At 31.5% G+C, this 26,247-nt stretch overlaps 2 protein-coding genes across 2 annotated transcripts; both read left to right on the forward strand.

The window, feature by feature from the left end:
- The first annotated feature begins 12,034 nt into the window (after nt 1-12,034).
- LOC123226719 (probable protein kinase UbiB) lies at nt 12,035-12,721 on the forward strand. Its single transcript, XM_044651253.1, has 3 exons — nt 12,035-12,170; nt 12,276-12,350; nt 12,440-12,721. The coding sequence occupies exons 2-3, from the start codon at nt 12,276-12,278 to the stop codon at nt 12,719-12,721; spliced, it is 357 nt and encodes a 118-aa protein (XP_044507188.1). The 5' UTR covers nt 12,035-12,170.
- Nucleotides 12,722-17,402: 4,681 nt separating this feature from the next.
- LOC123228086 lies at nt 17,403-26,076 on the forward strand. Its single transcript, XM_044653288.1, has 16 exons — nt 17,403-17,931; nt 18,016-18,105; nt 18,192-18,318; nt 18,526-18,626; nt 19,119-19,287; nt 19,474-19,595; nt 20,117-20,245; nt 20,330-20,428; nt 20,530-20,587; nt 20,666-20,741; nt 20,826-20,955; nt 22,391-22,548; nt 24,289-24,361; nt 24,454-24,648; nt 24,922-25,015; nt 25,173-26,076. Exons 1-16 carry the CDS (start codon nt 17,821-17,823, stop codon nt 25,946-25,948), a joined length of 2,508 nt encoding a protein of 835 aa, XP_044509223.1. The 5' UTR covers nt 17,403-17,820; the 3' UTR covers nt 25,949-26,076.
- The last annotated feature ends 171 nt before the right edge of the window (nt 26,077-26,247 follow it).

Raw genomic sequence — 26,247 nt, forward strand, 5'->3', positions numbered from 1 at the left:
TTAGAAGTCCCTAAGGTGATATGCCTTTGTAGCTCTCCAAAATAATCTTTCAATATGTTTGGTGTTTTTGAACTATGTACGCATGTTGCCTTTTAGATGGTAGTTACATGGGCATACGTGAATACAGTTGCCATTGACTCAATTATTGAGTGATGCCTACCGAAATAATGGTTAAGTATAGAATATCCTCGATACACATTATAGGTATCTCAAGGATGGGGTCCATGTATCCATTCCCTCTTTGTGATCAATACCGAATACAAATGGATAAATTTGGTTATTGTCATCTTTTACAATGACAATGAAAAGAGACCTAATGTACTTTCCCTTCAAATATAAAGTGTCAATACAAATAACAGGACAACAATATTGTTGGAATCCCTTTATTGAACAACCCAAAGCCATAAAGAAAAATTGGAACTTATTCTTCACATCACCATTAATATGTGTAGAAATTATTAGGTTCTTTAGCTCCAAATTATGATAATACTCTTCCTCGGGAGATCCTTGTAATGCATTTATATCTTATGTCTTCACACATCATGCCTATATGCACGAAATGTTGATATTGTTCCTATCAGCCCTGTCAAAGATAATTCCTTTTGGTTAGTAAATACGACAACCACAAACATTGATTTAAGGACAGTTTCTAATGGTTTAGCACCTGCTTGCCTATGATGTGGCAATATTTGATCCTTTGGACAACTGTGTGCATCATCCATGTGACGTAACACCCAGTAGTCTCCATCCTTCTCCCTTATTCTAGGATTTTGGTAACAAAATTAAATAATTTAGATCATATTCACATCGTACACAAAAATGGTAATATGAAATTTACATATTGTTTTAAGAAATCAAGTATAGAAAGATGTAAACCACCTTGCACCTTGTAATTTAATTTGAATTTAGGAAGCTTGAATCACTAAAATAAGCAATCTCTTGACTTGCCCTTTAAGAATAAAAATGGAGTCTTTCACATCTAAAGGAAGAAGAAAAGGAAAATTTTTTTTCTTTCTTATTTTCTCTCCCGTTTTAAGCCTAGACTTGATATTTATCAAGTTTAATCATGTGTTCATTTCCTATTAGTTTATAATTATGAGTAAATTATAATTTGACAGATGTTGAATAATTTGTGCCCAACATTATTCATTCAACTTTCTAAACAATTTAAAAGTTGTAAAATGATAATTTTATCCCTTTTTTGAATCTTATTTGAAAAGCGTCATTTTTATCCTCAGAAAGTGTTAGACAACCATAGAGATCTTTATAATGCCATTTTCTTACTTGAAATATGGGTGTGACCTTCAAGATATATAGTGATATAGTTATAGGCCCCATATCAGATGATATATTTCATTATATCACTGTATAACCTAAAATTATCGTTAATCGATATACTTCATTTTCTGCTATGAAATGAAGCTCCCATTGATCATGTGATGTCATCTAGCAACATCAAATAACCCCTACATCACAGTAAAGTATAAGCTTCACATAATATCAAATGAATCTTTCTTACTCATACTTACTATATAGTCCAATCCCTCCGTTGTTATATCCCGATTAAAATTAGATTCATGGAATGTCAAAATCCAATATTTAATCTCTCTAAATATCAAGTAATACATCCGAACGTGTCATACTGAAACTCTTTTCATGTGGACTTTTATCTGCACTAGCCAGCATTTTTGATTTTCATGTTTCTCAATATTCACATAGGAACTTGAAAGCAGTCGAGCCGACAAATCCTTGTATCATCATCATCTGTCTTCTCACTCAAGCAATATATGATCAAATCAACTTCTGAATGAGACATGATTAGCCTTGTGGTATACACCATATGAACCATATGTTCCGAAATAAAGTATAATCATGATATCTCAAGTCAAAAGATCTATACAGTAGTATGATTTATGATGTATCATTGACTACATAGTAATGCCCATGCAATCATCGTTTAGCGGTCATGTTCGATAAACAATATAATATAATAACCTTCGACCAGTTCTTCAACCATCAAACGATTTTATTGTTTATCTATGTGTACATCCACCATGCCTAATATCATCAACTGATATACTATGGTGATATAGCACATGCCCACTATGCAATACTATTGCCCAAACAGATTGTCTATATAGGGAATGATTTAGTGACGTTTATTAAAACTCATCGGGACCTCTCACATATCATATGTATGTAGTTAATATAGATGTAATATATAATTACAACATATATATAAAAGTGACACAGTAAACATGTGAAATATAACATAACTTTTCTTTTATGAATAAATGTATATATAAGATATATATCCTTGAAACCAACAAAACCATTGGTTTCTAGGACACACTTTAACAAAAATTCCCACTTGTACTAAAGACAACGTTGTAGTACCTAATACCCATCCACGTTAGATGTTGTTCTAATAGTCTTTGTGTCAATACTTTAGTTAGTGGGTCTACAAGATTGTCTACCAAAGCAATCTTCTGAATGACAATATCTTCAACTTTAACAAATTCTCTCCAAATGTAATATTTTTGTTGAACATGTTTTGACCTTTGATGAGCTTTTGGTTTCTTTGCCTATGCAATAGCATTAGTATTGTCACAAAATATAATTATCAGTTGACTCTTCTTAGGAACCATGCCTAAGTTTGTGGCAAATTTGCACATCCAAATGACCTCTTTCATAACTTTTGAAGTAGCAATATATTCAACTTCTATAGTAGAGTCTATAATAGTTGACTGTTTGACATTTTTCCAACTGACTGCACCTCTATTACAAATAAAGACAAATATAGATGTAGATTTTTTATCATCTACATCCAAATAAAATTCAGAATCTGAGTATCCTTTGAGCATTAACTCTAAAACCCTTTAACCCAGTAACTCTTTGGTCCTTCTTAAATACTTTAAGATAGCTTTTACTGTTGTGCAATGTCTTTCTTCAGGATTTAACTGATATCTGCTTACTACACTAATTGTAAAAGCAATGTCTGATCGTGTACATAACATGACATACATGAGACTACCTACTACTAAAGCATATGGAACCTCACACATCCGTTGTCGCTCCTCATCAGTCTTTGGATATTTATCATTCAAAAGATATGCTCCATGAGGAAATGATAGAAAACCTCTCTCAGAGTCTTATATGTGAAAGCATTTCAACACTTTCTCTATGTACAACTTTTGAGATAAACCTATTAATCCTTTCGCTTTATCTTTATAGATGTGAATACCTAGAATATAGGTTGCTTCTCCCAAATCCTTCATGGAGAAAGATTTCGCTAGCCATAGCTTAACGGCAATCATAGTACCAATGTCGTTTCCAATTAAAAATATGTCATCTACATATAAGACTAGGAAAACGATAATTTTATCCCTATCTAATTTATAGACACATGGCTCATTTCATCAAACTGGATATTCTAGCTTCTTAAAGCTTGTTTCAATCCATATATGAATCAATGTAGTTTGCATACTTTACGCCTCTTGGTAGCAGATACAAAACCGATTAGTTGTTCCATGTAGATATTTTCCTTAATGTACCCATTGAGAAAAACAATTTTAACATCCATCTATCATGTTGTATAGCCATAGTGTGTTGTGATGGCTAGCAAGATTCTGATAGATTTAAGCATCGCGACTGTGAAAAAATGTCCTTATAATCCAACTTTTGTTTTTGAGTATAACCTTTAGCGACCAATCAAGCTTTATATGTTTCAACCTTTCTATGCTTACTAATTTTCCTCTTGAAGATCCATTTACATCTAATCAGAACTATTCTGTCTAGTGGATCAATGAGTGTTCATACTTCATTGGCACATATTGATTCAATTTCTAAATTCATTGCCTCTAGCCATCTGTCGGAGTCAATATCTAATATTGCTCTTAGTAAGTTTTTGGATCTTCTAGATGTTCAGTTTCTCTTATTAGAAGTGATTCAAAATCCTCCTCTATTAGAAATCCATATCTCTTGGGAGATCGAGACACTCTAGTAGACTTTCTTATTTAAGTTATTGTAGTTGGTATGGATGATTATACACTGGAAGGAGTTACTTGAATGGGCTTGGTTATTGGCTTTTCAGACTCTTCTTTAAGCATAATTTTCCTTTCTACACCACCTTCCTTTAAGAACTCTTTCTCGAGAAAATATGCATTTCTACTGACTATAATCCTTTTATTAGAGTGAAAGTAGAAATAATATCCTAAACTTTCTTTTGGATATCGCTCGAGACTCCAATTTATCTAATCTAACCACTTTGACAAATGTTGGACATCCCCATATTTTTAGGTAGTTTACACTTGGAAGTCTACCATACCACAATTCGTATGGCGTTTTCTAAATAGACTTTGACGGTGCTTTATTCAACATATATAGTGCTATCTAAAGGGTATATCACTATAAATAAACTGACAAGTTAGTAAAACTCATCATAGATTATGCCATGTCTAACAAAATACGATTTCTTCATTCAGACACAATATTATGTTATGGTATAAATGGCAGCGTCAACTAAGATAGTATTTCTTTGTTTCTCAAGAACTCCTGGAATTCTATATTCAAGTATTCACCTCCATGATTTGAATGCAAAACTTTAATGCTATTTCTAGTCTGGTTTTTTACTTCTTTTTGGAACTTTTTGAACTTTTTAAAAGTTTCAATTTTGTATTTCATCAAATATAAATACTCATATCAAGAATAATCATTGATAAAGGTAATGAAGTATGAAAAACCTCCTTAGGCCATTTCATTAAAGGGACCACACATATCAGTGTGCATCAACTTTAACATATCTTTGGCTCACTCCCCTTTATTCTTAAATGGAAGTTTGATCATTTTTCCTTGAAGACAAGATTCACAAGTAAGATATAGTTCTGAACCCAATAAACCTAAAAGTCTACTTTCTCCTAATTGTCGAATCTGATCCTCTCTAATATGATCAAATCTGTAATGATATAAAACTATTGGATTTATGTGTTCTTTAGTTCTTTTAGACGATATGGAATGCATGACACTATGTAAATCAAGTTTGACCACATATAAACCATTTATATTGATACATTTCCTACTAATCTATTTCTAAAATAAATTAGACACTCAATTTTGTTAAATGTAAACTGATAATCATTTTTACACAAAACTGGACTAGAGGTGATATTCTTGGTGGCATTAGCAAAATACAAAGTTATTACATGCCTAGTAAGGAACAGTACATTATATACACTTATAACCTCTACAAAAACTTGTGTCCCATCGGCTAGTCTTAGTGTGATCTTATTATGACTTAATGCATAACTATTCTATAGATGCTATAAACAAGCATAAACATATGAAGTTGTAGCAGAATCTAATATCCAGGAATCAATATTTAAAGTAACACTTAATTCAAATTCAATTACATAACAGTGATATGTACCTATTTTGCCTTTTCTCAGATCATTAAGGCATAGAGGGTAGTTTTTCTTCCAATGCCCCTCTTGGTTGCAATAAAAGCAATTATTCTTCTCCTGTTTTTTTTCTGTCTTTGGAACAAAAGGTTGTGGAAGTTGAGAATATGATGTCCTGATGCCAGAACCCTTCAACTTAGAAAGCCTGGTAGTGGTTTTCTTAAAACCTTTTCTTTGTACTTTTGGTCTACCAAATCCCATCTGCGAACTTCTCATCCAGGGCTTTTGAGCTTGTCTCTTTTTGGCTCGTATGACCGAGGTAACTAGCACCTCAGCTGGTGTTTTCCTTTTCTTCTCATATTATAAAATTCTTGAATATCATTGAGAAGCTCAAGAAGAATGTGTTTAATCCTATTGAGATCATAATTTGTAATGAATGTTTTAAAAGTTAGATAGAATGAATAGAGAATCAAATTCACCTGAACATTATGTGGCAAATCTGTGCCCATAATTTTAACCCCCCAATCTTGTTAATCATTTTAATAACATGATTGTCTGGGGAAACACCCTTGTTAAGCCATATGCTGAATAGTGAAGTCATCAAATTATATTCCTTCACTTGAGCATTTTTACTATATAACTCTCTTAAAGTAGTGATAATTTCATACACATTCTACATGTTCTCAAATTGAGTTTGGAGTTTAGAGTTCATTGATGGTAGCATATAATTGCGAACTCATAAGTCAACATCTACTGATTCAGCATAAGCCCTTTGCTCCTCCTTAGAGGTATTAGAGTCCACTACTATTGGTAGAGGAGCCTCCAATACATAGTTGACTTTTCAAGATTGAGAATAATCTTCAGATTTCTCAGCCAGTCTTTAAAATTAGGACTAATAAGTATATGAAAGTCTATCAATTTCAGGAGTATATTGTTTGTTGTTGAAATTGTGAAAGTCTATATCACAAGAGAGAATGCTACAAGAAATGATAAATTCATTAGTAATTACCAATAGACCTATTCTTATTAGCTCCCACTATTTTATTCAAATTTTGTACCTTCTTACTTAAAGATTCAAAAAGTTCATTGGATCACTTTCTAATGAGAAATCAAGTTTTTATCAAACTTGACATACCACACAGAATAGATCTAAGTCCATCAAGCCCATTAAGTGGGAAACAATTTCCTTTTGCATTCCAAATGTAAGCTATGACTCATGTGAGCCTCTATCTTTGAGTTTCGCATATAATAAATCTAAGCACTCTAGGCTAGTCAAATTTAATCCATCGTGTTTTCCAGTATAATACCTCATCACTCCTACACATAATAAAATCTAGGGAATAACATAAATATTACTTTAGACACCAATCGACTAATTTTACATCACATTGCATAGTATTTATCACATAATAGAAATTTAGGATTTCCAGTTATATGACATAATCCTAATTGACCCATAATGGAAGACTCGAATTTGATATTTAAGATTTAGGGAAGGCTTTATTATTATTAATTAGGTTCAATTCATATATCGAGTAGTCTAGTGCATATCTTAGGATACGCATTTGTTACCCAAGATATGTTACTAAACTATATTCTTACGATTTATGTCATTTAAAGCTTATCTAATAATCTAAATGATATTGTAAGAATATTTCATGCTTAAAAGTTTTAGTGCTCTAAAACACAAAACTATGTATTACATGTCATAAATAAATTACATAGTAATATAAAACATAAAACTTCAGCACATTATTGAACACATATCAGCTATAGTATTCAATAATAAAAAAAAAAAATCATATTTTCATACAACTTAGCATATCACATATCCAAAATGCACATTAGGTTGATCTTGCATATAAGATATCTAATATCTTTTAACTTAATTCTAGACTACTAAACTTGATTTCTTATTTATGCATCTAAGACAACAAACATATCCAATATGTTATGTCCATTTCAATACTCATATCATCATACATAATATGAAATATTTAGATGCATGATGTTTAACATTTCATGAAGTCTCATATATAGTACACACATATCACACATTAATTCTATCATTTAGACCTATAATAACATGACATTGTGGGCACCATATTAATATTTGTAACACCATGATCAAATATTCAAACTTAGAAATTAAATTTGTAACTCGGTAAACTTAACAAGTGATTTACCATACTTTATGACCTTTATTCAAGTTTGCTAAAACACAAACACATCCCATGTTTGGTGTTTACAAGATCAAACCATAACAAGTATACAAAGTAATTAAACCAAAATTTTATATTAAAATTCCATTTTTCTTGAAACCAAACATAAAACCCTAAATTTTAATGTTTCCAAAACATACTAAGTTCACCAAAATCTCACCAAACATGTTTCAATTCATACTTAAGTTATAAAGTAAATACACAACACATGCCTAATGTGAACCAAATTCACAAGTGTCATGCATTTCACCAAATCATGACATATATGAATCATTCATCACTCTAACTTAACCCATCTCACCATATGATTATTATTCATATTCAAGCATGAATAAAATTACACATATTGTAATACATCCAAAACAAGTTAAATACTAGTTTAATGAATTAATAACAATTCAATCAATATTGAATGTCATTTCTATCAACCAAACGCATGGAAATCATGTCAACTTGTTCATGATCTTCACCAAGTCACAAACTAATTTCTTAAAAACACATCTCCATGTAAAGTCAAGATTAAAATTCATGTGAAATCATGACAATCATGTATAAGACATGATTAAACCATTAATTTTAAAAACACCTAAAATTCCAAAATTAGGAGTTTATGTCAAAATTTGTCCAACATAATTTTAACAAATTAAAGGTTCTTAAATGCTATTAAGACATTTCTAATAACATATTTACACTTGGTTTGAACATATCACACATAACAAAACTTATATCTTAGGTTTTGATTACTAACACTTCCAAACACCTAAAACTATGACATATTCTTTTCATTCAAAGACCAAACTCTGTCTCTGATACCATTTGTAAGATTTTGGTAACGAAATTAAATAATTTAGATCATGTTCACATTCAAGAAATAAAGCATAGAAAGATATTAACCACATTGCACCTTGTAATTTAATTTGAAGTTAGGAAGCTTGAATCACTAAAATAAGTGATCTCTTAACTTGCACCCTTCAAAAAGAAAAATTGTGTCTTTCATGGCTAAAGGAAAGAAAAAACAAATTTTCTTTCTATTCTTCTCTCCCATTTTAAGCCTAAACTTGATATTTATCAAGTTTAATCATGTGTCCATTTCTTATTGGTTTATAATTAAAAGTAAATTATAATTTGACACATGTTGAATAATTTGTGTCCAACATTATTCATTCAACTTTCTAAACAATTTAAAAGATGTAAAATGATAATTTTGCCCTTTTTCCAAATCTTATTCGAAAAACATTATTTTTATCCTCGAAAAGTGTTAGCCAAATGTGAATAAATATTGTCATCTTTATAACACTATTTTCTTCCTTGAAATATGGGTGTGACCTTCAAGGTTTATAGTGATGTAGTTATAGGCCCTATATCAAATGATACGTTTTGTTATATTATTGTATAACTTAAAACTGTTATTAACTGATATACTTCATTTTTTGCTATGAAACGAAGCTCTCATTGATCATGTGGTGTCATCTAGCAATGTCTCATGACCCCTACATCACAATGAAGTATAAACTTCACATAATACCAAATGAACCTTTCTTACTGATACTTACCATGTAATCCAATCCTTTCATCATTATATCCTGATTAAATTTGGATTTATGGAATATCAAAATCCAATATTCAATCTCTTCAAATATCAAGTAATACATCCAACCGTGCCATATCAAAACTTTTTTCATATGGACTTTTATCTGTATTGGCTAGCGTCTTTGAATTTCATGTTTTTCGATATTCGCATGGAAACTCAAAAGCAGTCGAGCTAACGGATCCCCGTATGATCATCACCTCTCTTTTCACTCAAGCAACATATGATCAAATCGGTTTTTGAACGAGACATGATTAGTCTCGTGGTATACACCATATGAACCATACATTTTGGAACGAAGTACAACCGTGATATCTTATGTCAAAGAATCTATACACTAGTATAATTTATGATGTATCATTGACTACATATTAATACCCATGTGATCATCGTTTAATAGTCACGTTCGATAAACAATATAATATAATAACCTTTGATCAAATCTTTAACCATCAAATGGTTTTATTGCTTACCCATATGTACATCCATCATACCTAATATTATCCACTGATATGCTATGGTGATATAGCACACGCCCATTATACAATACTATTGTCTAAACAGATTGCCTATACAAGGAACAATTTGATGATGTTTATTAAACCTCATCGGGACCTCTCACATATCAAATGTATATAGCCAATATGGATGTAATATACAACTACAACATATATGTAAAAGTGATGCAATAAACATGTGAAATATAACAGAACTTTTCCTTTATGAATAAATGTATATACAAGATATATATCCCTGAAACCGACAAAGCGATTGGTTTTTAGGGCACACTTTAACACTTATGGCTTATGCTTACCATTTGCAATGATGATCTACACACCTAATTTGATAATGTTTAAACAACTTTCCATTGGAAGCTTGTCCCTAAAGCGCATCTCTCAAATAAAATTATTATTTGGGTTTTCGAATCATAAAAGCCTATTACTCTTAAACTGTTGTCTCTTTTTGTTTCCTGATTACTAATACCATCCTTCTCAATATCTACTACTGGCTTAGAAACCCACTAGAATGGATTAAAATTATAAATATGACTTATATATGATCTCATATCTATAGGGCCATGACAACTCACACTAAACTCAACCCCATCATTGATTTGACTTCTCATAATGTCTTCGCTTGGTCTATAAGTTATGTCATCATCATCATATAATCTTGAAAATTCATCATTATCCTCAAGATTATAGTCCTCATCCACATTGTTATCACTATCTCCATCACTATGATTCACACCATACTTTTGGAAAATTTGTGGTTCTGCCCAATCATATGAGTGATGATCCTCTCTTTCTACCATATGGACCTTTTCATCTAGTTGATTATCTCTTCCTTCAATAGAAATCTGGGTAACATAAAGTTTTATCAATCCTCATAAACTTCTTGCTTCCATTATCACTTACTCAACATCATCATCATTTTCGATCTCAGTAGGACTCACTGATGCATCACCCATGATAAATATGGGGACATTTGCTTGACTCTGATCAAATGTCAAACGATTGCATATTTTGCCCATAAACCTTCGAAATCAACATTTGTGTCCATATAGATTAGTGTCTCCTTCCCACCAACATATTTCACTACATTATCATCACCTGTAATCTAATTCCCTTCGAAACTAACAATAAATCCAGCCTTTTTCATTTTTACCTACCTACATTGTCAAGTAAACATTCAAAGTTTTTGTTGAAAAAAGGAGGCGAGATTGCCTACTAGGTGATATTGCCTGGTAGGCACTTGGTAGGTGATCTCAAAATAATAATGGGATCTCGCTTATAGCTTGGATCCCATCACTATTTTTGTTCTTTCCAGCATATAAAAAAGTAAACTACAAACAACATGTTCAATGAATATCCACATCCCATTTGACTATGCATATCAGTACTCTAACTCCTTTAACATACATATATAACAACATTTAACAAACAAAATACGGATAAATGTTACCATTTTTACAAATTCTCTAATCACATTACTTACTAAATTTTATGGTAAATCAACTACTTTAGTATATAATCTTTGTTTTGCAATTGTTACACCAATAAATATAGAAGAAAGGAGGATAAATCAACACTAACCTTGATTAGGATGAACTATCTACAATATCTTTGAAAATATATTTTGTTTTTTTAGTATTGAAAATAACATTTGTTGCTTATGTTTATAAAGATAAAGAGATGAACAGTTTTGATATTTAACTAACAAAGTGGTATAATTGTTTAATGAAAAAAATGTATGGTAAAAATGTATAAGCAAGCTCAAAAGGTGATTATTTTTAAATATTCCCCCATTTAAATTCCTATAAGAGTAAAGCAGATGATAACATAGGTAAAAAATGTCAATAGTACACCTGAAGAACTCATAACTAATTCTAATAAAAAACAAAATAAGTTGACAAGGATCCTTATATGTATATCCTATTTCAAATACTTACTAATAAATGCAACCATGTGCCCATATTTATATATGGACACATAAAAAGCAATTGTAGACATAATTTTTCATAGTTTGCTAAAGCACTTACAACAAGATCTCAAGGGTGTTCAAATATCCTTGGATTAGTTTAGAAGAAAAGGATGTACATATAGTTTAGTTAAGGTGCTTAAAAAGCTCAATGAGCTTCACTATTCAGAATGCTGAGGACAATCAAGGCAAGCAATCAGCCAGAAGGAATTAAAACTTTGCACCTTATCTTAGCTTCATCAATTAAACGCCCTTATTCTCTCCCCTTCATTCCACGCTACATATGCTCATCAATTGACCTTTTCTCTGTAAAAAGTAATTGATGAAGTGTTTGCTGACTATTGGACCTCAGTTTTTTCTTAATGCAATGAAGCCGGTTGTTAATGACATATATAATAGAGGTTAGGTGATGAGCACTGAACAAACCAAGTCGATAGAAGTCCTCTTGTTGTAAAACGACGTCACATAACATCAGACCTTCAGGTAATTTCCTTTGCAGTGTTGAAGGGCGTGTTTGTTATATTCATACACATGCATTGAAGTAAATTTTCTTAATGCTGAATGGGTATGTAATTTTTATTATTTCAGATGGCATGGGGAAACATTTACAGAAGACGCATGAAAGTACTCAAGATGGCCTTGAAGATTTTCCTGGACTACAAGGTAAAGTTCGTTCGTTACTGCTTATTGTTTTGATGCCAAGTGGATGGAAATTTGACTGACTTATAATATGGTGTTAATTCTTATTAAAGGGTGTCCAGGTGAAAGAGAAATGGACCAAAAAGTCTGAAAGAGGTGAATTATGGGAGAAGGCACATAAGCGAAATGCTCGGAGGGTTGTGAATTTGATGGTAGAGTTGAGCGGCTTATGGGTGAAAATTGGACAGTACTTATCAGCACGTGCTGATGTGCTTCCAGCGGAGTACATTTCTCAACTCAAAATGCTTCAGGACTCGCTTCCTCCTCGCCCTTTACTTGAGGTGATTCTTCTTCTACCTGCCAACTCTGTGTATTACAATATTATGGAAATCTAACTGTTTGTTTTCGCACTTAGTAATTATGGATTTTATTAGATTGGATGTATTATTTTTTTATAATGATCACGCCCACACACCATTTTAACTCAAGTTTATTTAAATGAAAAATAGTTTAACTTAAAAAAGGTACGATTCGATTTAATTCAAATTTATAATTTAAATCTATGATTTAGATTTATTGTTTAGATTTGTAATTCAAGTTCATAACTTATTGATAAAAAGATATTATTTTATCCAATAATAGACAAAACGAAATCATTTCGATAATTGTTTGACATAATTCAAATTAAATCAAAAGCTAAGTTCAAACTGAATTGAACCATCCTTTGGCTCATGAATTAAACTAAATTGAAATCTTTCTAATTTGAGTTTAATTCGATTTTTAAAATGAGTTGACCCTTTCGACTTAAAGTCAACTTGAATTCAAGCAAAAATAATTGAAATTGAGTTGAATCTAGTTAAACTGACGTTTGAGACCAAGTTAGATTGGTTTGGGTTCAACCCTACTTTGAACCTCTTATCGTCAAAACCCTAAATTAACTTAGGTTATTTTTGTTAGAAACAAATTTAAAAGTATTAATATAAAAATATTAACAAATGTGTATAATTATGTGATCGAATGATCTAATTATTATTCAAAATTATTCTATTACATAATAATATATTAATCTAGTAATACTCATGCATTAGTACATAAAATATTACTAAATTAGTGTAATACCTTCAGGAACGTTTCAGGGGTATTTAGGTAATTGTAATATCCTTAGGCACGTTCCAAAGGCATTTACGTCTTTGACTATGTTTTGAGAATATATATATATATTCTCAAAATAGGGTCAAAAGACTAAATACCCCTGAAACGTACATAAAAGTCTTATTTTGAGAATATATATATATATTTACATGTATGTGTGTGTTTATATATATATAAAGAAATACACATACATGTGAATACATATATATATATTTTTTCAAAACAAGGTTAAAACACGTAAATATCCCTAGAACGTACTTGAAGGTATTACAACTAAGACGTAAATGCTCCTGGAACGTACTTGAGGGTATTACAATTAGATTACACCCTATAACTTACAATCTAACTATTGTATCAAGGACTCTTGAAAGGATTAATAGCACTAAATCTAAGAAAAATATTTTAATGATTTTAGCTTTTTTTAGTATTTTTTTTAAAGTGCTATTAAGTTTTCAAAATATTTGAAAATTTAGCTTTTTTTAATTTAAGTTAAGACTTTGTGCTATTAAAGAATTTTTTTTTTTTTATTTTTATCTGTCGTTTTATCTTTTTTATTTAAAATACTATAAATTTATAGTAAATTAGTTGACTTCAATATATAATTAGTATAATCCTTAATGGGTAAATGACCATTTTTTACAAATGATAAATTATCATCTGTTAAATTTGAAGAACTCAATTTTTCGCTCATTTGTTAAACTAAACATATCAGTGAAAAAAATATTTATAAATATTATAATAAATGCCTTTTGTGACGTGTCAATGTTATTTTTTAAATACTTATTAAGGGTAATATATATTTTTTCTATCTTATTTAAGAAATTATCGTATTCACACATATATTTTGAAAATATAATATAATTTTAATATTTTATAATATAACATTTATATCTCTTATTTATTATGTATTTTAAATTATATAATTATTAAATTTGAAACTATTGAGAGACATTAAAAATTTTAAATGTTCAAAACACTCCCAAATTTTCAAAACCCCTCTTAAAAATTTATTTAACACCCTTAATAAATTAAAAATTACAATTGACTTTAAACATTTGATTATACACTATTAACATTCTATTTATATTTGTACCAATAATTTTTAATTATTTATGATTGAATTTAACATAAATTAGGGTATAAAATTATTTAATAAAATTTGGAAATAAAGTGTTATTTAACATGAGGGTTTTCTTTTTTCTTTCAGTAATTTTGTTAAAAAATTAACAAGATTTGTTAAAAAATTTAATAAATGGATAGAAAATTAGTTTTTTCAAACTTAGGTATAAACATATCATTACATCAAACCTTGGGTGAAAAAAATAATTTGACAATTCATAATCATGTTATGTCAAATTCAATAAAGTATGTTTTTTAAAAAGCCAATCTATATGTATTTATAATAGTGTTAATTTGAATATCAATTACATTATTTTAACGGTAATTTGAAAACATTAACTCTAATAAGAAATATCATTACCATCCCAAATAAATATTCATTGTAAAAAGATATATTTATATTGATAATTGTAAAATTCTAAATATTATATTATTTTTTAATTATTAGGATTAAAAAAAAGTAATATTATATGTATGTAAATATGACATAAATGTTGTGTAGGTGTAAACATAATAATAGGTTGTATTAGATCAAATTCAATACAATTCATCGTACCTATAAATTATATCATGTCATGCCAAAACTCTTAGGTTATGTCTTTGTGGTTTTTGAGTAAATCGATTAAATCGATATGTGTGTTTTTGCTAACTGATCTATCATATTATATGTTTTTAATATTTTTTAACTTTTTTTTTTTCACCAAAATGTGTCTAACTGGTCCACAAACCATACCCCAAAACCCCTAACATAGTTCATATGACCTTTAAGCTTAGCACATTCAATAAATTTATGAACGGTGGAAAAAACAAAAAACAAAATCTAACCATGTCCTATGTATATCCGACCCACCTGACTTGTGTATGGGTAGGGCTGGATTCAAATTGAATAAAGCTTGAACTCGGTTCGATTCATATATAGTTGAGCTCAAGTTCAAACTCGTGAAAGTTAAACTCGAACTTGACTTGAATTTGGCTTAACGCTTTTTTCGTTATTAAAACGATATTATTTTAATACATATTGGTCAAAACGACGTCATTTTGTATTAAAATTTTTAATTGAAAAATCTGGCGAGTAGTTCAAGCTCGAGCTCGGTTAGGGCTGACTCTTTTTGGGCTCATTCGAGCCAGCTCAATTTGAGTCCAGCCCTATGTATGGGGGTGTTGTTTGAAATTTTTGATTAAAGATTAAAAAATGAGATAATTAAATTCACAATAAAACTATATGTACATATTTTTTATAGATAATTTGTATACACAGATGACATGTCATCCTATGATTAGGTGATTTTGAATTAAAGATGAAGTAATATCTAATCACATGATGACACATCATCTTTATATATAAATTATAGACTAAAAGTGTATACACATAGTATTGCTTACATTAAACTTATATTCTATATTTGTACTTGCAATTTAATGAAGGCCAAATGACTATTTCCCACCCAAGGTTTGCTGCAAACCTACTTTCCACTTACTAACTATTGAAAATCTAAATACTCATTTATTTGTTAAATTTTATTGTTATTATCAGAGATAAAATTGTCATTTAGAAATTTTATTTAAACTTATATTTTTTATTATCCCTAAGTTTTCAATTTTTTATTTTTACCCCCTAAATTCATATTTTTTAAGTTTAAAAACTCATTCCTCTCCCCCCTACCCCAAAATTTAGGGTTGAAAACTTTTCCCTATATGTCACCCCCAACGTTTTAGAAAGTTACAGTTAAACCCAACTTCCTTTCTCCTTCTTTGCGATGATGATTTTTTAGGTGACGACGGTTGAATCTCTTCCACCCCCGTTCCTTCTCCCTCTTGGTCACCCTTCCTTTGCTATCAGACCATTTTTGTCAAAAAGGAAGATGAAATCGTCTTCATTCAAACGAAGACCCTTCGATGAAGATAGTCGGAGAGAAAAGACCAGTCGATCGGAAAGGTGGGAGGGAGAAAGTCGATAGTTAGTGACGGGGAGGTTGGTCACCGAAAATGAAGATCTAGAAACTCAATTCGAATAGGGGTTAAATTGAGATTTTTTTAAACTCTTGGGGAGGTGCTTTTATGACAAAAAGATGAGAGTTCACAACCCTAAATTTGGGGAGAGGAAGAATCGGTTTTTTAACTTGGAAAATAAAAGGTTAGGGGGTAGAAATAAAAATTTCAAAACTTGAGAGTAATTTAAAATATGAGTTTAAATAAAATTTTTAATTGATAATTTTACTTCTGACAATAATAATAAAATTTAATAGATAGATAAATATTTGAATTTATAATTTATAGAATTAGATTGAATCTGATTGAATTGTGAACTGACTGCTCAAAAGGTTTCTAAAGCTAAAAAGCCCGTTTAATGGATTTTGTTGGACTGGACCACGCTGGATGGACAGTTCGTTTCTGGTTTCGCTATCCAGTCTGGTTTAGCCTATTTTGCCCCTCTATAATAAAAAATACAAATTGAAAAATAAAAACAAAAACCAAAAGCGCCTCTTCTCCAACCCTTTCTTTTGCACTACTGACGTTCTTCTCGCACGTTGCTTCTTCTTCAATTCAACTTCGACTCTTCCTATAGAAAGAGCTTTCAGATCTCAAAGTTTTGAAACTAGTGCAAGTGCAATTCCTTTATGTGCAATCGCCGGCGGGGATACTCACCATGTACTTTGTTGATTTAATTATTAAAAAATTATAATTTTATGTAATCTGAGTGTATATTTTATGTATGTATGTATGTCTATAACTTTTATTTTGTAAACTAATAAGTGGACTCTACTGCAAATTTATATATATTTTTGATTTATAAATCTGTAAACTATAATAAAATATATTTACAAAATCAAAAATTTGATTTAATTATCGATCAAAATGGTCTAACCTCAAAACGGCTTATTATTTGGTCTAATTCTTAAAACTTTGTTTTAATTTTTAATAATTAGCCGGGGGATGGTGGGGTTAGTGTTTTGGCCATTGATGGATAAAATACTCTCGTCCAAAAAACCTCAAAGGGTTTCATTCCATGATCTAACCAAATTTCACAAAAGTATTCTCAAAATTTTTCAGTTATGCTCACAATTCACCCCATATCAAACAAAATCATTTTCCTTTTCCAACCAGAATCATCAAATTTATCGGGTTTTAGGAAGGTTAAAATTAAAATAAAAAGAGGAAAATTGGGTGTACGGTTGCCTTGGAGGCCTCATGTGGCCCCTGCCTACATTTTTGGAATGTTTAAATGTGGTCAGTGTTGTTTACACAGGTTCGTCAGACCATAGAGAGAGAGTTGGGTAAATCCATCGACGAAGTCTTCATGGATTTTGTCAGAACTCCTTTGGCAACAGCATCAGTAAGATCCTCCTACTATAATTGGTCGTATTAGCTATTGAATCAGCCACTACATTATGGGATTTTTATGTTTTACGCTATGCAGATTGCACAAGTCCACCGTGCCAAGCTGATTGATGGGCGGGATGTGGTTGTCAAAGTTCAACATCCGGGCATCAAGACAATTATCTTAGAGGTTTTACATGCTTTTGTTTATAAAATTTTGATTCTAAGTAAAAGTTGCAGTGATTAAATGGTTTTATGTCTGGCCTAATTTTATAGGACCTGAAGGATGTAAAATACATTGTCGACTGGATAGCTTGGGCAGACCCTGTATATAACTTCAATCCTGTTTTAGACGAGTGGTGCAGAGAAGCTCCAAAAGAACTTGACTTCCAACTTGAAGAGGGTATGCTTATTTTTTCCTTGAATGGGCAGAGGATTTTTTTTTCTTTTTTTCAACAAAAAGTGGTTGTTTTTTGTTCCTGCAAAATGTGATACGTGCATGAGTTTTGATAAGATAATTAGGGAATGTCCTTACATTTACAATGTATGGATTAATTTTCTTGTTCATGCTCACTTGTTTTTCTTATTGATGCTTGTTTTGTGTTTGTAGAAAATACTAGAACTGTGTATGCCAATCTTTGCTGCAAAAACAGATGCGAAGATAACAAGTCTGTCAATACAGTGGATGTTCTTGTTCCCGAAGTTATTCAGGCATGAATTTCTCTATTGATTCAAATTTAAAGTGCTGAGTCTGCATTTTGGGGTTTAGGTGACTCACTGTTATGTTTAAATTTGTAGAGTGAAAAGTCTGGAATATTTGTTTATGCCCTTATTATCATAAGTTAGGACAAAAATTTTAGAGAATATCTAATGAAGCAGAAAACTTTTGTCCCAAAGAAAATAATTTCAAGTTTTATCACCAAATATAAAACTGTTATATTTCAGGCATATTCTTTTAACAAATAGGCACATCTTTTTGTTGTAACTATTATGTAACATGTAGCATGCTAGTTATGTAATGGAAAGGAGGGAGTTTTTTTCTTTTGTGCTTTTAGTTTGGATTGGTGGTTGACCGAACTGGTATCTTTGTGATACTTTGATCTAGTGTTTACTTTGGAAGTTGACTTCTTAGAATAGATAACACTGCCTTTTCATTTTCAAATGCTTAATATTCATCTTTTTTTTTTCTTTTTAAATTCTCAGTCAACTGAATCTGTCCTCGTGCTGGAGTATATGGATGGGATACGTTTAAATGACTCTGAATCCCTGGAAGCTTCTGGTGTTGACAAGCGGAAAATTGTGGAAGAAATTACATGTGCATATGCCCACCAAATTTTTGTTGATGGATTTTTCAATGCTGATCCTCATCCTGGTATTTGTTCTCATGTGATTTCTTTTATTTATCCTTTATGTCTTAAACAATATTTTTCACCTTCAGAATGAATTCTAATATTAGCACTACAATGAAAATTGGTTTTTTCTGATAACTAATGTAGCACTTGTTTTACAGTCAATTCCTCTGACATACTTCAATGCTTTCCTGGGTGTTTTAATGCAGGAAATTTCCTTGTTAGCAAGGAGGCTCCCCACCGTCCAATTTTGCTTGATTTTGGGCTCATGAAGAAACTACCAAACTCTGTGAAACAAGCACTTGCAAAATTTTTGTTGGCTTGTGCAGAGGTTTGGCTGTTTGGGTCAAATTTTTTGTTATTTTTTTTCTTCTTAAAAATAATATTATAAAGAACTTGTACAAATTTGAGAAATTATCTGATGATGCAATATGTTGATTGTGTGAGTGTCTATGAGTTAATTGCTCTTGCATGAAAGACTCTTATCTGTTTCTTCTTAGCAATAATCTTTTACTTTCTCTCAACATGCATTATTTTCATTAAATGCCTGAGGCTAGACCTTCATTAGTTTATGTACTTAGCTTGTTAAGTATTTATCATAATGCTACTAGCTTGATTTGATGGGGGAGAATATCATTTTTTCAATATTTTTTTAATATTTTTCATCAACTTTGTGAGTCAGATTTGTATATGACTTTTTTTAAATTTTATTTTTTATCAGAATTTTAAATCTGAGTTCTTAAGAGTTTGAATTGACTAACCTTTGTTAGAGCTTGTGTTTCTGCTTTAGACATATCTTCAAACTATTTCTCTTTGCAAACTAAGGCATCAATATTTTTGTCTTTTTCATAGGGAGACCATGTAGCTCTTTTGTCTGCCATGGCAGAAATGGGACTTAAGCTGCGTCTAGACATGCCTGAGCAGGCTATGGAGATCACAACTCTATTCTTCCGTGAGTCCACGCCAGCAGATGAATCTCATGTACGTTTACGCTACTCTGAGATTCTCTTCTCAACTGGGATTCTCCTTGTGTACATTAAATGAAGCTAATTTCCTTGTGTACAGAAAACCAGGGAAGCTATAGCTCAGGAAAAGGTAAAAGGCATGAAACATATACAGGAAAAGATGCAGTTTACCCAAAAAGAAATTAAACACTTTGATCCTGTAAGGCCATACCATCTCCCTTTTTCAGTATGTTAGTCTAAGGCATTCATTAAAAATAGACGTTTATATTTTTATAACATAGTTGAACACTTTGGTTCCAGTTTAATGCCTTCCCTGGTGATTTTGTGATGTTTTCAAAAGTTGTTACTCTTCTTAGAGGTATGGTATAGAGGCCTCAATTGCTTACCTTTTTTTAACCAACTTTGCATTCTTACCTCACTGTCTAACATTGTTCAGGTCTTTCATCTATGATGAATGTTCGCATTGTATATCTGGATATTATGAGACCATTTGCTGAATCTGTTTTAGAAGGGTCAGTTCATTCTAAACTTGTTATGTCATTTCATTACATTTGCTACTGTCATATATCTCACTACAATGTAATTCAACTGCTTAGAAACATGAACAAGGGACCAGCAACAAATCCTCAGTGGATTTATGATTCTCCAACCCATTCTGAAGTGGAGGCCAAGTTGAGGGAATTCTTAGTTCAGTTGGGTAATGAGGACAAAATACTTGGGATTCAGGTCTGCATCAATTTTAATTTTTGCGTGACAGCTTAATAACCTGAATGGTATCTTTCCAATTATTTCATTTTCAAAGCTTGTAATATTTTTTTTGTTTACTTTCTATTTCTTTCCCTTCTACTTCTAGGGCTGTTAGTTTTCCATGCTTGGGGTGTTGTAGTAGTCTCAGTTAACAGAGAATAAGTTCATTGAGCCCATTAACTTTTTTAGAAGCCTTCATTTGTTTCAATTATTTAAAGTGTAACCAGTTATTAGATGCAAAATAATAATAATAATAATAATAATAATAATAATAATAATAATGATTATTATTATTATTAAATACAACCAATAAACAATGATAACTAATTAATGCCTCTATCCCCTGGAGAACATTGGATGATCCAGTATCTGCAAATGTTATAGATATGATATAAGTTATTGAGCTACTTTTTTTTGGGTACGGTGACATTTAATATGTTGCTGGAAATAGATTTGTAAGTAAATGCAGGACTTTGCATATAACAAACCTGATTATCTGTATTGCTTTATAAATAATAAAAATTATTTGGTCTGAAATTCATGTGACTCATCCAAAATACTGGAGGTGGAGATGTCTGTTGAATGGCTAGTAGAGCTAATCTCCAAGATCTTTAAATCCTGAAAATCACCTGTATTGCTGCTAAACAAAGCAGGGAAGCAAAACTATGTGTTAGGATTTCAAGTGCAAGGTATGAGACTTGGATCACACAGTGGAAAGTATGAGTAACTAGTGTGGGGTTTATATGTCCTTGAACTCTCCCATCTCAATAGTTAGTTTTTGAAGTGTAGTTCTTCTAAGGTTCGTATTATATGATATTAAGGTTATCACCATGTTTCTTAGTTGCAATCGTGCGGTGCAGATGGTAACGCTAGTATTACAACGTTCGCTCGGGGCTATCAGGGAGTTAGCGCACAACCAGCTCGTTTGAGCATTGAAGCTGCGAAGCATGGTGGTATGTTAGGATCCCAAGTGTAAAGTATGAGACTTAGATCTTATATTGGAAAGTATGAGTAATTAGTGTGAGGTTTATATGGTTTTGGGTTCTCCCATTTCAATAACTAGCTTTTGAGGTATGATTCTTATAAGGTTCGTATCACTATGCTCCAAGATGGTTGGTAACATGGGTTACCATGAGAGACTTACTTTTGTTGTAGACATGAACAAAACCTTAATCTACCTCTCTAAGATTAAAGTGGAGAATGCTATAAATAGTATGTTTATACCATTTTGATATCAAGGGAAAGTTTAATAGGAATAGGCATTTATAGTGAATATTGAAGACAAATATGTACAGTTTGTTGGATTATTAATGAGCTTATTTCTCTATTTTTGGATGCCAAAATATGAAAAAGCAGAATTGTAGCCACAATTATTTGTAATTTTTTATGAGATTTTCATTAATGATGTTTTCAGGTTTGTGCGTACAAAGATGGTAAGGTGATTATAGATACTGCTGCTGGAGTGCTTGGTAGATATGATCCTCGTCCTGTTCAGCCTGATAGTCTTTTTAATGTTCTTTTTGTAACAAAGGGCATTACAGCAGGATTGTTACACTGGCTGGTTGACAAAGGGTATGTTCTTATGGGTATTATGCTTTGTGTTTGTAAATCTGTATGCTTTGCTGTGCTAAAATTCTATTTGGCTAGTTATTTTATGTCCATTAATATCTATTCCCTGCACATATACAACAGATAATCAGGTTTCTAATTTATGTTGTTGAGGTCTGGCTAGACATATTAGAGAGTTGTTTCTTTCTTCTTCTTTTTTATTTTACAAGGCAAGATTTTTTGATGTTTTGGATGGTCCACTTAAACTGCATGTCAAAGGACTTTATTATACATAGCACTTAGTTCAATATGATCCGGTAGAATTAGATGTTGACACGGTTAGAGATTTACTTGCATGACCTTTTTTAAATTTTGGTCATTTTCCTCTGTTTTTTTCTTGGTCTCTTTTCAGAAATACAGAAAATGAATGTTATTGAGGATCAAGGTATTATTGTAATTTTGGTCATTTTCCTCTGTTTTTTTCTTGGTCTCTTTTCAGAAATACAGAAAATGAATGTTATTGAGGATCAAGGTATTATTGTAATATAGTTGGACATAGCCCAAAATATTGATGCCTGGAGATAAATCTATTTCTCTTCTTCTTGAAAGAAAAGTAGAGTTCTTTCCCGTAATTGAGTAAATGAAGAAAAGATGACTATGCAATATATATTACTTGAGAACTTCTTAACCAATAAAGATATGCATTTGTAAATGTCCTAACTAGCATCAAACCTTTGGTTTTCTTGTGATACACCTATCTCTTTTGTTTATTTAAGAAATTTAGAATTAAAAAAGTAAAATCAAAAGATTTGGCTACCAAAGTGTCCCTCATACTGAGTTTTATTGACTGGTTTTACACATTGTTACCCAAGATTTCAAGTTTCTAGGATTTTTTGTATAAAAATCCAAACTAATCCTTTATTCCAAAACAAAAAATCAGGGGTTAATAAAACTGGTGGAACATTAAAACTTTTAGGAAGATAACCTGGGTTCGAGCTTTTGCCATGCTTGTAAAACCTTGAAAAAATTACTTACAAAAAAAAAAAAAAAAAGAAAAGATTCTAAGTTTCTGGTGCATTTCATGTCATTCATCATGAGCCAAAAAACAAAAATCTTTATTTTAGGTGTCAGGATACCCCTCTATCTAAAATCTTAAGCTAGTAGGTAGGGAGGGGCTTGTCAACATTGATATTTATCCAATAAACTCTCTCTCATAGAACATGGATTCTCTTTTTCATTTTTTCTAATCTAGTTGAAATGTAAGGATTTAAACTTTGCAACCTTTGGCAATGATATTGTGTTAAGTTACCACTCTACCTAAAAGCTTAAGCTAGATATCAACATTGATATTTAATCCAATAAGCTCAAAGATGTGAGAGACCAATGATACATACTTACAAAGCAAAATAGTAAATACTCAGATTATTCATTTTAGTTAGTGAAACATGTAATAATAGTGTAGATTTCAGAGCTCCTTTCATTATATCACGCTTGGTGTATTTTGAGATAATTAAATAATCTGAGTTTGAAATCATATGGCTTTAGTTCACGAACTATTCTATCATAACCTATAGAATTCCAATAAGATTCTGTGAATTTGTCAATGATTTGTACTGGGAACAAATCTGCAAACAGCAAATTGATCCATAACGATTCTCAAATTAATGGATACTTTGGTACATGAGACACCAGTGTGTGATCTCAATTGTCAATGTTAGTTTAGCTGTTCTTCAATTTTACAAATTTTGGCATTTTGTCTTGCAGAAAACTCAAGCTTGAGGATAATGTTGCTGACATTTGGCCTGAATTTGGATCAAATGGAAAAGATCTCATAAAGGTTTAAATCTTATCCTATGACCTTTTTAAACATGCCCTGTGGCTAGCCATTCTTATGAAGGTAACTGAACATAACTTGGTTTTGGATTTTAGGTCCATCATGTGCTTAACCATACTAGTGGTTTGCACAATGCTTTAGATGAGATTGTAAAGGAAAATGCTATTCAATATGCTGACTGGGATGATTGTTTGAGACAAATCGCTGCATTAGAACCTGAAAGTAAACCAGGCCAAAAGCAGGTCTATCACTATCTGTCTTTTGGTTGGCTGTGTGGTGCAATAATTGAGGTATTACAGCTTGCTTATGTTGCTTTCAATTGAATAGAACTTTCAACTATGGTTTCAGTCAGAAGATTTATGAACCCTGAAATCTATAGATAACAAATATCTTGCCTATATTAATATGTTGATGTGTAAAGATGCCATGTAATCCTAGGTATGCCAGCTGGATTGATTGTGAGTAGATCTTTTTGCTGGCCATCAGAGTGATCAAAGAATTTGACTATATTTTCAACTTCTCTATATAGCCCCCTATGGTAATGATAAATTTCAATTATACAGCGAGCATCCGGCAAGAAATTTCAGGAGATTCTTGAAGAAGTATTCATTCGACCCTTAAATATAGAAGGGGAGCTATATGTTGGAATTCCACCAGGTACTTGTCAAACTCCACTTTCTCGATCTTCTCATGTTACTTCATCCAAAGCTTACAGGTATATGTGTACACAATTATAATCTAATAAAAAGAACAGAAATTTTGTAGTCTACCATAATCAATGACATTATGATGCCTTTCAATGTTTATCCTTCAGGTGTGGAATCTCGACTTGCAACTCTTTCAATAGATGAATATGATCGCATAAAGTACTCGAACACATCTTATTATTCTGCTGTGTCCCCTGAGTTCCAGCTCGACAAAGTTGCAGAGATCATCACCCTCTTGCCAGTTTTCTTCAACATCTTGTACCTTCGCCGTGCTGTCATTCCTTCTTCTAATTTACATTGCTCAGCTCGTGCACTTGCACGCTACTATGCTACTCTAGCTGATGGGGGAGAGATTCCACCCCCACATTCCTCTTTATCCAATCCACCACTTGGCAGTCACACTCACATTCCCAAATTTCCTTCACAAGAGAAGTCAAAAAAACCAAAAGGTAAGAAAAACAAGGATGTGCCTTCTTCTTCAGAGAACAGTACAAATACCAAGGGTAAAGATGCTAGTGGTGATGATAGCACTAGGCCTATAAATATTGGTGGCAAGATTTTTAATAACCCTAGAATCCATGATGCGTTCCTGGGTGTGGGTGACTATGAGCATTTGGCCTTGCCAAATGGGCAATTTGGACTCGGGTTTGGGAGGAATAAAGCTGCTGATGGATCAATTAACGGTTTCGGGTACTCAGGCGTGGGTGGATCAACAGGTTTCTGTGACATAAAAAACAGATTTGCTATAGCAGTGACATTGAATAAATTGTCATATGGTGTAACAACTGCAAGAATCATGGAGTTGGTTTGTTCAGAGCTCAATATCCCACTGCCAGTGGAGTTTGGTAAAATCAAGGACTTTGACAAGCCTCTCACTCGCTGAAATTGAGTATCTCATATTCCCATTGTATATATCATATCCTCATCTTATTTTGCCTCCACAAAATCTGAATAAGTATACATTTCAATCAAGTTATGATATTGAAAAGATAAAGAGGTATTGTGATTCAATTGAATGGTTGGAAGTGCCAGTGAGGAGAAAAGAAATAAAAGGGAAGTATAGAGGAAAAAAAACTATTTTAAAATTAAAATAATAAAAATAATATGATTAGTTTAGGATATTTTTGTAATTTCAATAAAAATAAGATACTTACATTAAGTGTTTAGGATAATGGGTCGACA

The sequence above is a fragment of the Mangifera indica genome, chromosome 10 (genome assembly GCF_011075055.1).
Source record: "Mangifera indica cultivar Alphonso chromosome 10, CATAS_Mindica_2.1, whole genome shotgun sequence".
NCBI classification, from domain to species: Eukaryota; Viridiplantae; Streptophyta; class Magnoliopsida; order Sapindales; family Anacardiaceae; genus Mangifera; species Mangifera indica.

Excerpts from the sequence above, each read along its gene's own strand:
- LOC123226719 (XM_044651253.1), top strand. The coding sequence starts at position 12,276 with ATGGCATGGGGAAACATTTACAGAAGACGCATGAAAGTACTCAAGATG. Across the intron at positions 12,351-12,439 it reads AGATTTTCCTGGACTACAAG|GGTGTCCAGGTGAAAGAGAA; the intron begins GTAAAGTTCGTT and ends TTCTTATTAAAG.
- LOC123228086 (XM_044653288.1), top strand. The coding sequence starts at position 17,821 with ATGTGGTCAGTGTTGTTTACACAGGTTCGTCAGACCATAGAGAGAGAG. Across the intron at positions 19,596-20,116 it reads TTTTGTTGGCTTGTGCAGAG|GGAGACCATGTAGCTCTTTT; the intron begins GTTTGGCTGTTT and ends TCTTTTTCATAG. Across the intron at positions 20,956-22,390 it reads ACAAAATACTTGGGATTCAG|GTTTGTGCGTACAAAGATGG; the intron begins GTCTGCATCAAT and ends TGATGTTTTCAG.